Below are 12,819 nucleotides of genomic sequence, written 5' to 3'. Positions count from 1 at the left end.
GGTGCGATGAAGGAGAATCGTAGCTCAACAATGGTGAAGGTTTGAGGATCTAAGGGGTGTTTGGGAGAGTAGTTTAAGTTATGTTGTTTAAGTGTTTTTGATATATGTGTGGGTGAAAAAGTGTGTGAAAAAATGTGTAATGTTGTTTAAAATGTGTAGTTGTGTGTTAAAACTAGGGTAACGGGCCCCTAAAGATTCAGATCGGCGATGGTGTTGGTTGTTGAGCGTGAGAGAGATCGAGAGCGTGAGACTCTGAGGCGAGACTAGGAGAGGGAGTGGACAGAGAAATTGAAGGTGAGTGAGCCGGTGATGGTCTGAACTTTGAACTAGACTAGAGAATACAAAATGACTAAGAACTGGGTTATATACATGGTCGAGTTGGGTGGATCGGATTTTGGAAGGGAAAACCTGTCATTCGGCCCGCCAGAATCGATTTGGGATGGCAGGGACCCGCCACCGACCGCCAGGTAGTCGGGTCGAGCGGTTACCGGTTCGAGTCTGGTCGGTTTGGCCAAGTGGGTCTAGTCTGCGGTTATGTTGGACAGGCCTAAATCTACTAATGGACTTTTGGACCCATAAAAAGATGAAAGGAAGAATAATTTCGTTTTTTAGAGAAACAAAAAGGAAGAATAATTTCAATAGTGAAGGATCTAAAAGAACCCTATAATTTAGTTAAAGATATTTTTTCTTAAAAGGTTAAAAAAATAAAAAAGCAAAAAGTTTTGTACTTTATTGTAACAATTGATTTAATAAAAAGAATAAAAGAAATATAAAGATTGAAAGAGTAATTTGAATACTTGAATTATCCAAATACACAGTTTCAATTTTAGAATTTAAAACACTCACAAACACAGCCATATTTATTTCAAGAAAAAAAAGTAATTTAAAATTCAAAATATTAAAAATTTGCTAACACATCTCAGTCACATTTTGTAGCTAGATATCCATTATTCATTTTATTTTTTAATCTCTAGGTAAAAGAGAAAGATTGGAATCCTAAATATTTTTATTAAAAGCACCCAAAAAAAAGTATCATATTATTGAGGACATGAAAGTAGCTATAAACCAATATATATTCGCTGACTATATCTAATGGCAATGACAATGGAAACTAAGGGGGGCAAAGGGGCCACAGTTTTTCTGTAGTGAGTTGTGCTGCATGCTAGTATCACCAATATTACACTGGAGGCTATAGGAATATGGGTACGAGATCGATTCCTCGTGTTCTTGGCTTCTTGCTCCTTTTATATGGTTTTATTTTTTGTTTTTTTGATAAGAATAAGGAATAATAAAAAGTACTTAAAATTCATATTTAATTGATTTTTTGAATGATTTTATGGATCTATTTGACATTAATAATGCTATACATAGATATAATTTCAAATTTTCTAGAATGGCACAAGAAGAAAGCTGCTCCCACGTTGCCTAGGGATGCACATGAAGATATGCTTATAAGGAGTGACATCCATTTAATTTGTAGAGACATTTTCTCCTACTATTGTGTGCTTTGGGGGAGAACAAATTCGTGAGAGATATGAGACTTAAAGTGGACAATATCTACAGAGTAAGGGCGTTGTCGTTACAACAAATCTCGCCATAACAAATGTTGTCGTTATCAAAACAAGTAAAAAAAAAAAAACTTTGTGACTTTGTTTCTTTTAGGTTTGAACAGCCCTTGTGAGAAAATTGCTAGCACATGATTTGCTTTGTTGGGCTTTCGTTTGAAATTGAAGTAGGCCTATGAAGATCCCCAGTCTCTCAGATATAGTAATAGTGAAGCGGTGTTGTCCTTTATACTCTACAAAAATGAGGTCTTGTCTTAGGGCGGTTAGGGGGTGCCACTATCAATTTCTAACCATTTTTTGGTTACCAAAATGAGAGGGAAAATTTTTTTAGTGGAGAACATGAAATAAATTACAAAAGTTAGTATTATGTCATTGATATTTATATATGCTAGTATGTCACCGTGTGATGTACAAGATTTTTATTTATAACAATTTCATAAATATATAAATTTAATTTTAAGTATTTATTTGTTTCTAGAAATAGATGAATAATGTATTGTTGTAAGTAAACAATAACTAAACAATAATTTTCAGGTTATATTAACACATAATACAAATTAAATAGGTGTTATAAAGCTATTATAAGAAAACTAGTTGTAGACCCACATAAAGCGTGGGAATAAATAATTATTTTGTAATTGTAATATAATGTATAATTTTTTTCTCTATAACTTGTTGAAAATAATTTTTTCTTCCTAAAAATTAAAAAATATCTATTTAGTTCCTTTAGATCTACTTTGGTTAATTTCATTCGGTTCAATTTCGTACACTTGGTCCACTGAGTCAATTTCGGTCCCCATTGGTCCATTTTGGACTAATTGGGCCTTTAATTAATTCTTTTTGTAGGTTGACTTTTCAAGTTCAAAAATTCATTTTCTATATTAATTTTGGGTTAAAAAGCATGATTTTTTTTTATTTGGGCTAAAATCTTTAGTACTGAGTTAAAAAATACAAAAAAAAAGAAGAAGAAGAAGAAGAAGAAGAAGATACATTAGAAATTAGAAATATGAGCCCTAAAAATGAAATAAAAATGATATTTATTCAAAAACACTATTTGGTCCACTTTGGTCCTATTCAGTCCACTTTGTTTCTATTTGCTCTACAATGGTCCTAATGTATTCAATTTAGTCCTATTTACTCCACTTTGGTCTTATTTAGTCCACTTTGGTTCTATTCGGTTCACTTTGGTCCTATTCAGTCTACATTGGTCCTAATGTATTCACTTCAGTCCTATTCGGTTCACATTAGTCCTCTTTAGTCCAAACTGTCTACTTTGGTCCACTTTAGTCCTATTAAAGCCATTCAATCCACTTCGGTCAATTCTGTCCACTTTGGTTCTATTTTGTCCATATTGGTCTTATTTTGTCTATTCTGTCCACTTTGGTCCCATTCAATTAATACTGGTCCTATTCGATTCACTTTAATCCCATTTGGTCCACTCTGTCCTATTCGGTCCAATTCTGTCCACCTTGCATTCAATAACTTCAAAAAAATGCAAACCAAAAGGAATAAAAGAAAACAATTACGAATAGAGAAATTTACATGTACATATTAAGGATCATCTACCCTCTTGAAGCTCCAACAAACCTTTTGAAATTACTGACTTTTTAGAGACAAAGCAAGAAGGAAAACCTAACAATAAAGATGGGATTATCCAAGTCCAAGATTCAATGTCAGCTCTTTGGTATATAGTAACTAAATTCGAAAGTGCTAATGAATTTTGATTGGGTATCAAGAGAAAATTAAGTGCATGATGACGAAGTCCGGGCAAGACTTGCCTATCAAAGTTTTGATGTCTACCATCCAAGGCCTTATAAATATTCCAAATGGACACGCATGTTCATTTGAATTATTTGCCCCAAAAGAACACTGGTTATTTTAGTTAAGATCAACCAGAGAACTGGTTACTAGTTAATTAAGAAAAGTACAAATTAACTACTATGATGCTTCATGATTAAATAAATACACGAACCTCCCTTCTCTGGATAGAATGCAAGGAGTGATTAATTATTAGAATTATTAAAATTGTTTGCTTGACTACAACAAGGATAACTATTATGTCCCCATCCATAAGAGCCAATTTCTTTGTTTTGTTCGGAAAATCATGTTACCAATGGTTATAGCCTTACAAAAAGAATGTTGTAGATAGAAATGGTCATCCATATGCAAATGTACAAAGTGTGAGGTCACTCTGTATCGACACAATGGTTGACTGTTTTGTATTAGTTATAAAATGAAAGGTTCTTGCTGACAGCAGCCTATACAATTTGTTCATCAACAAAACATCAAGATGTATGGATGGGGACATTGTGGTGCCTCATGGGGACATCAGCCTATACAATAGTCCAATGGTAATTTTATTCATTGTGGTGCCTTATGTTTGTGATTCAAACCCTACTTCCACCTATCCCACTATATATATATATATATATATATATATATATATATATATATATATATATATATATATATATATATATATATATATGATGTACCTGATTTCCACAAGAAATATAACATTTTTTTTGGGGAAAATTTGAACAATTATTCTAAACCCTCATATCATCATGACTAGAATAACAAAGACGGATAAAAATGGAGAACAATTTTTTTTTTTCAATGGACCATGCATTCACAAAAACATAGAAATTTCCAGTTTTTTAATCTTTTTTTAAGGGGGAAAACGGTGAAAAAAGACCATGGTTGACAGAAAAAGATTATAGCTAGCAAACTGCAAACATAAACCCAAAGGCAATTCTGTCTACAGTCTACATATATTTCTCAAGGAAAAAGATACACTTTCTATGTCATACATCAATGGGTCTATGCAATTTCTACCGAAACAATTTCATTTGAGGTACTTGCAGTAGCAATTTCTGTTTGCCTCAATAACTCAGTCATTTGTGATGCCATATCTCTCCCCAAGAGTACTTACTGTATTGTACAATTCAAACATTGTTGGCCTTCGATTAGGAAAGAAGTTAAGACAGGTACATGCAATTCTAAGAAATTGAAAGATTTCACCATCAAATCCTCGACCAATCAGAGATTTATCAATGACACTATAGAGATCGGAAGAATACTCAAAAGATGAGTAATCCAATCAGCCAAACTCCCATTCAAGCTGTTCGAAAAATTGTTGATTTGAACGGGTTCCTTCCCTATGATTAACTCAAGAAGCAGAATTCCAAAGTCATACACATCCTTTTTAACAAAACCCAACTCCCAAACACCACTGTCTACAAAAGAGCTATTGCTTGAGTTAGTGTCATTTGAATCAATGAACATCATCCCTTCAGAACTAGATATTTTTGCCCCTCCAAAATTTGATATCTTGGGCACAAAATTCTTATCAAGTAAAATAGAGTTTGAACTCAAATTAAGATGCACTACTCTGAAATCCCACTTGTGGTGAAGCCATGCCAAGCCTCTCGCTGTCCCGATCACAATTTTAATCCTCAAAGGCCATTCCAAGATCTTATCATTGTCTTCCTTTGCATGTAGCCAAACATAAAGATTGCTATTCGATATATATTGGTACACTAGAAGTTTTTCCGTCTTTTCTCTGCAGAATCCCAAGAGAGGAATTATATATTGGGTCTCAATCTACCCAATGCCAATAGCTCACATATGAAGTTTTTTTCAAATGATTGACAACCATGCAACCTCTTAACTGCAAGGGGTGAACCATTTGGAAGCACTGCTTTGTACATCACCCCATCTTTCCTAGCCCAATGGCGTTATCTGTGCTGAAATTGTTAGTTGCCTCGCTGAGTTCCCGAAAGTTCATTTTAGTAACCATTCCTTCCAAGTGAGAATTCTTTGACAATTTTTCTTTGATTCCTTTTTAATTTCTATATTGTATTGGTTTAAATGAATTTTTTTTTCCTGAAGTTTTAGAGGATGTACTTTAGAAAAGATGTTCAACTTTTGTATGCCAAGCATTAACTGTAAGTCTTATAGATGGAACAAATCGAGATAAGAAATTAAGAATATAGTCCATTTTGGTCGGGCTTAACTTGATTTGTCTAGAGGTAATTTTTCTCTCCTGCCAATAGTCCAACTTATTTTAGGTGGAAATTTCATTGATTAATACTTTTATACAAAATTCAAGGATCATAAAATTGGAATAAGCCCCTTACTGACCTAATTAATTGGAATATAATGAAATTTCTTCCCATCCACACTAAACGCTTTGTACACTCCAAAATTTTTCTATATCTCATAATGATACGTTGTGGAAATGTGTCATCCAAGTTCAACATGATTGAGAGTTGTAGTTGAGACTATGGCCCAGAAGTTTTACTATTCAATACTTTGTGAGAAAAATTAAACACTCATTCGATATAACAGGAGACTATGGAATTTGACACCGTATACACTGGGGTTTGTTCTTGATGTTGTGAAATTGTTGTAAATACTAAAAACTCTAGTTTTATTAGTTTGCAAGTCATGTTCTTTAAGCGTGAAAAGTCTACAATAAAAAACTTTTATGTTCCTACAATAAATATTTTAGAGAGAAAATTGTTAGTCGCTCATCCCATTGGGACCCTCCTATTTATACAAAGGAAAAAATGGTCTAATATTCTTGAGTGTGACTTAGTTACATGGAATTTTTGTGAAATTGTGCCTAGATTTCTTTTAAAATTTTAATTATAATTTTAAACTCTAATTTGGTGATTTTTATTTGATATTTGTGGTTTGCTTTTAAAAACATCACATTTTTAAGGAATAATTTTACTTTTACACAATAGATAAAATAAATTGATATAAATACGTTCATATCTAAATACTCAATAAATAAGTAATGAAATGAACATAAGCCCTAATCAATTTTCATGAATCATGAGTCTTATAAAGCCAATGCAAGTTCCCATTTGAACAATAAACCATACTTTTTAAAAGCAAAAAAAGAGGGGAATCCAGTCTAACTTTGTTGTTCATATGGACCGCGTTGAAAGTTGAAAGACTTTGGTTGGCTTCGTGGGAATTGGGAGATTGTTGGAGACTTGGAGTACTGGTCATTGAAGAAACTATGAAATCATATGCAAAGACCAGTACAGCTAGAAACTTCGTAGTAAGGTCACGTTCTGATTCCTATCCGAACTGTTTGTTAAATTCAAATCTTTTGGGCTTTGTTTTTGTTTGGGCCTAAATAATGAATGACTAGATGCTCTTAGCACACAAAATAATAATAATAACTAGAGTACGTGCCCAGATGCTTTTTTATTTTTTTGATAAAATTTAATAATTTGTATCAATTATAATTTGGAATTACTACATTTTTCAATTACAAAATACATAGAGGGGTGATGAACAAAATTATTTCAAATAATTTCTTTTAAGTCATCAATTTTCTAATGAAGATTTATGTGCAATGAAGCTGTCAAATGAAGTAACTGTGTTCGGGACATATTCCTATTAAGTAAATAATTCTTTTTCTCATGACACAGCTCCAATAATTGATTCTAAGAAATGTTGTGTGATGCATGAACCTCTTAACTGCCATGGAAGTACCATCCACATGATTTTGAAACACGAACCGGACCATATGGTCCGACCAGGTTAACCGAAAACCGGACCATATATTCCTAATAAGTAAATAATTCTTTGTCTCTCTTTCTTTCTTTCTTTTTTTTTTTTTCTTTTTTTTTTTGCGTTTTTGCTGTTTCTGCATTTTTGCTCTTTCTGAAGTCTGCTATTCTTTGCCCGTTTGTTGATGATGAAGATGAACTTTCTACTTTTTTCTATCAGTCTTCCACAAGTGAGTAGATGCTTGGTTGTCAAAGTGTAAAGTATCAACCCTTTCTTCTTTTACTTGTACCAGATGCTTGGCTGTCAACCATTTACTTGGGCCTGGTATTAATATTTATTATTTAACTAATTTTTTAATAGGCAAGTTTGCCACTCTTCTGGTTTTAGTTTGACGGTTTATTTTTTTGAAATTTAATACATAGTTGACCATTTAAATGGACTTGAACTATTGGGCATAACATAATATTAATTTAAATGAGCTGAATGCTTCAGTCATGACTTCTTTTTAAGCTTTGAGTAACCTTGAGCCCAACGTGATGTGACATGATATAATATATGTGTATGGCCAATTTGCCACAAGCCCACAAAGTTCTTATATAATAATAATAATAATAATTCGTTTGTTAGCACATGATTTGGTTTGTTGGGCCTTCGTTTGTTATTGAAGTGAGCCTAAGCTCATCCCCAAACTCTCAGATATAATGTTGCTCGACTTTGTAGGAGATGGACACGAATATAGGCCTATGTAAAATGTTCCCCTCCCCCTTATTAGCTGCTTTTGTTTTTTGTTTTTTTCATCTTCCATTCAAGCATGCTTTATATTATCAACAATTTTTTGTCAGACTCAGATAAATTACAGAGGTTGGTGTTATGTCATTGGTATTATATATGGTAGCTTGTATCCAGAGTGATGTACAAGATTTTTATTCATAACAAATTTCATAGCATTATAAATTTTAGTATTAAGTATTTTTTTTTTCTAGAAATAAATGAGTAATATAGTTGTTGTAAGAGAGCTCAAATAAATTGTTTGTAGAATAAAACAATAAGTAAACACTAATGCATCAATACTCAAAAGGTTTTAAGATGCATAATTGTAGTAAATAATGTGTTTAAAAAAAACTTAGTTAAATAGATTATATTAAACGTGTATGTTGCTATTGTAATCAAATTTATGAATTAAAACATTCTAAAAAAAATTAACACTTAATACAAATTGAAAATTAAATGGGTATAAAGCTATTATAATCAAAACCATAAAATTATTTATAGTATTTTTTAGGTTAGATTATTTATTTTGTACTTTAAATATTTCACAAAGGTCCTTATCATCATCTAGTGGAGGAAATATTACGGCATAGAAAACAAAGTTCATGAAGTTGAGGTCATTTTGATTACGTGGAGCCTATGGTATGGATTGATTTTTCTTTGATGACAATATTTTCCATTCATCAAATGACGACAATGACTTTTTGAAATAATTTTGTAAGTACAAGTTAAGGACCACATATATTATGGTTGTTAAAACTCAACTTCAATATGGTTGCGAGAGCAGAAACCTAGTCTACAGAAAAAGAAAATACATCCTCTATCTTGATGAACCCGTGAGCACAAAAAAAGATATTTATATTGGGTGTGACTTGCGAGCCTAAACTTGTAATCATAGAGCTTCAAATTAAACCACATCATAGCAAAGTTTATTGCGGCAAATTTTCACAGAGGTGCCTAAGAGTTGAGCAGAGGTTCTGGTTGTTAACGTGAATGAGTCATTTGTGAAAGGGTCCATGTACAAGAAGTTCAAAAGTGCCGAAGCTAGGTTCATCTATTGAGAGTATCTATTTAGTAACAAAGGTTTATTTGTGGTGTGTCACCCTTATAATATGTTTTCCTTTGGAGACATTAATTCTCCATTGGCTTTTAAGTTATAATGTAAAAGACTGACTGTGATTAATAACTTTTTGTAATGTCCAATTGTCCTTGATCTATTCTCAACAACAACAACAAAAAAAAAAAACACAACTTGATCAATTAATCCGCTTCATAGTTGTTTGGGCCCTTTGGGTTTTTTTTTTTTTTTTTTTCAGTTATGAACTAAAAGACTAGCTCACAGCAGCCATACAAGTTGTCCACCAATAGAATGTCAAGATGAATGTACTTTATTTCCACAAGAAATATCAATATTTTTGGCAATTTGAAAAAATTTGCTAAACACTCATATCCTTGTGAAAATAATAATCGATGACAGATAAACATTGTGAACAATTTATTTAGTCGTAATAAATAAATCTAATATAACTTTCTTTTATTTCTGTTTCTCAGGGGCAATGATGTCAAAAAGACAGGAAAAGATTATAGCAAGCAAACATAGCCCAAAAGAAAATCAGTTTCCTGATTTTTCTCAACATAATTTTGCACGTCGTATGAAATGCTTCAATTGGTTTTGGTAATTTCTACCTCAACAATTTCATTTGACGTACTTGCAGTAGCAATTTCAGACTGTCTTAGTATCTCAGAGTCATTGGTGATGCCATATCTCTCCCCCAAAATACTTATTGTATTGTACAATTCAAGCATTGTTGGTCTTTGAGCAGGAGAAGGCTTAAGACAAGTACATACAATTCTGAGGAACTGAAAGATTTCACCATCAAATCCTCGGCCAATCAAAGATTTATCAATAACACTATAGACGTCATAAGAACTTGTCAAAAGATGAGTAATCCAATCAACCAAACTCTCACACAAACTGTTTGGATAATTATCGATTTGAATGAGTTCATTCCCTGTAATTAACTCAAGAAGCAAAACTCCAAAGTCATAGACATCCTTTTTGACAAAACCCAACTCCCAAACCCCATGGTCTACAAAAGAGCTATTGCTTGAGTCAGTATCATTTGAATCCATGAACATTGCCCCTTCAAAAGTTGATATTTTTGCCCCTCCAAAATTTGATATCTTGGGCTCAAAATTGCTATCAAGTAAGATACAGTTTGAACTCAAGTTAAGATGGACTACTCGAAAATCGCACTTATGGTGAAGCCATGCTAAGCATCTTGCTATCCCCATGGCAATTTTGATCCTCAAAGGCCATTCCAAGATCTTATCATTGTCTTCCCTTACATGTAGCCAATCATAAAGACTGCCATTCGATATATATTGGTACACTAGAAGCTTTTCCTTCCTCTCTCTGCAGAATCCCAAAAGGGGAACTATGTTATTGTGTCTCATTGTACCCAGTGTCAATAGCTCACATATGAATTGTTTTTCCAATGATTGACAACCATGTAACCTCTTAATTGCAAGAAGTGAACCATTTGGAAGCATTCCTTTGTACATCACCCCAATCTTTCCCGGCCCAATGGCATTGTTTGGGCTGAAATTGTTAGATGCCTCACTGAGTTCTGTAAAGTTCAATCTAGTAACTTTTCCTTCCAATTGAGAATTCTGTGGATCAAACAATTTGCCACTCTGGATTAGTACTAAATTGAAATTCCAACCAAATTTATCACATGGATACTTCTTTTTAAGGGGCTGTATGATTGCATTATTTTGATCATTAATTCAGTTACCATTTTGTGTAACGTGCTACACATTCATGAAAACAAACACTAGGTTATGCATATGATCACAACTTTGCGTGTTATTTTCATATAAAATAGTACAAAATGAGGTGTTAGACTCAAAACCTGTACACGGGTGGTTTTAGGATTTTTTTTCTTTCTATGGTGGCCATTAAAAAACTTAAATTATACAAAATCTAATAGAAAGAGAACTTTATATATTGACAAAAAAAGAAAAAGAAAAAAAAAACCACACGCACATGTAAAGTCCTACAATATTCTTATTTTGAAATTGTTGTATGATATTCTCATTATCAATACTATAAGCTATATCTCTTTCAAAATTCTTAGTTCAATAAAATTTTCCTTGACTTTTTTTTTTTTTTTGGTAAGGGCTTAATGTATTAAGAGGACCGAAATTTAAGGACAAAGTTTAATTACAAACAGAGTTGTAGTCTAAGACTACACCTCTTACTAAACAAATTAACATGACTACATATTTGAAAATCTAATTATTAAATTGCATATTCTTAAAACACGTGTCAAATTTCATGTCAATCAGGTGTAATTTAAAATTAGATCCATAAAATTATTTTTTATGTATAATTTTAGACTACAAAAACTCAAAATTTAAACAGTTGATTAATAACATAACTATTAACTATTAATTTTTTATCTTCTTAAAATTTTGCGAGTATAAAGAATATAAGAAGAAAATATAATTCAATAATGAATTCATCTGAATTTAAATCCAATAAAAAAAATTAAGTGGAATTGTAACTTTAGGCCCTTAAAAGAATATTTGTGGCCACCTTAAACTTTTTTAGGGTGGTTACAAATTTTTTTTTTTTTTAATGGTAAAAATATCATAAAAGGGATTCTGTGTGGCACGTTCCTATGTTTTAAGGAAAACCCATTTATATTTTTCCAAAAAATATTTGAAATCAAAGAATTGAAAGAAGTTTCTTAATTTTCGTAGTGAGAGAGTACCTTTTTGCTCCCTTCTAGCAGGCGCCATTCAGTTGGCGGCTGGTTAACTTGATCAGCTTCTTCGTTCTTGTTCTTAGCACGTCGCTTGTCATTCATGCAAGCCACATAATGGGACCGGAACATAAAAATAGTTATTACTGAAACTGCAGAAACCGCGTAACCAACTTGAAACCCACCTTTGAATGAAAAATCGGACTTCCTTCTTTGCTTTGGAGTTGGACAGGGTTCCAAAGGCACTCCACAAAGTTTCGTGTTGTTAACAAAGCTATCGGCTGTAATACGGCTATAGGGACCAAGGTAAGGGATAGGCCCTGACAACATATTGTTAGAAAAATCGAATTGTTTCAAACGAGGGAGGAGGGATAATTCTGCAGGGATTCCACCAGTTAGATGGTTGTGGTCAAGTTTAAGTACATTTAGATAACTGCAATTGGATAAGTTAACTGGAATTTCGCCAGAAAAATTGTTGCTGGAAAGGTCGAGGCTTGTGAGAAACCCAGCTAAATGAGATATGTCAAATGGGAGGGGTCCTGAAAGTTTATTATTGGAGAGGTCTAACCCTGTTAGACTAGTGCAGTTTTTAATGCCCCGAGGGAACTGGCCGCTGAACCCCATGTCGCTTAGTCTGAGATTTAAGACCTTATTCTCATCGGGGTGCCAGCATTCGACCCCGGTAAATTTGCAGATGAAACCTTCGGTGTTGTTAATGAAGTTCCATGAAGTATTAAGATAGCCGTATGGGTCTTCAAGCGAATGTTTAATTGACTTCAAGCAGTCGATATCACTCCGTAAGCCATTGCTTATTTCAAGAATATCTAGAAATAAGCAAGCAAATACGTAAAAAAGAGCTGCGAATACTCTGGCATTAAGAGTCATTTGCTTGTGAGTGCTTAGCAAGAAAAGCCAGAACTAAAAGGCCATATATGTAACTACTTTGAAATAGAAGGATATAAACAAAATCTAGAGTTGCAACATATTTTCACAAAAAATTTCAATATTTCTTGAATCATCAAATAACATATTAACTGTTTTTGGAAGACTTGGCTGTGTATCAAAATCAGTTAAGAGTTGCAACATATTTTACAACCACTAAATAGGGTAAAAAGAAGAGAATTAATGGCCCTGCTACAGTAAAGTAGTTGGCTGTCTAATTTTCCAAGTCATGTAGTCAT

At 32.9% G+C, this 12,819-nt stretch overlaps 1 protein-coding gene and 1 pseudogene across 1 annotated transcript; both read right to left on the bottom strand.

Moving 5' to 3' along the window:
- Positions 1–4,388: 4,388 nt before the first annotated feature.
- On the bottom strand, positions 4,389–7,411 carry LOC142631415 (probably inactive leucine-rich repeat receptor-like protein kinase At5g48380; annotated as a pseudogene).
- A 2,029-nt stretch (positions 7,412–9,440) lies between these two features.
- On the bottom strand, positions 9,441–12,523 carry LOC142632023 (probably inactive leucine-rich repeat receptor-like protein kinase At5g48380). Its single transcript, XM_075806446.1, has 2 exons — positions 11,648–12,523; positions 9,441–10,541 (listed from the first exon to the last, which is right to left on the bottom strand). Exons 1-2 carry the CDS (start codon positions 12,521–12,523, stop codon positions 9,531–9,533), a joined length of 1,887 nt encoding a protein of 628 aa, XP_075662561.1. The 3' UTR covers positions 9,441–9,530.
- Positions 12,524–12,819: the final 296 nt, after the last annotated feature.

This window comes from Castanea sativa, chromosome 4 (assembly GCF_040712315.1).
Source record: "Castanea sativa cultivar Marrone di Chiusa Pesio chromosome 4, ASM4071231v1".
Classification (NCBI taxonomy): Eukaryota; Viridiplantae; Streptophyta; class Magnoliopsida; order Fagales; family Fagaceae; genus Castanea; species Castanea sativa.
The sequence above is the reverse complement of the archived record's forward strand: the minus strand, read 5'-3'. Positions and strand labels throughout refer to the sequence as shown.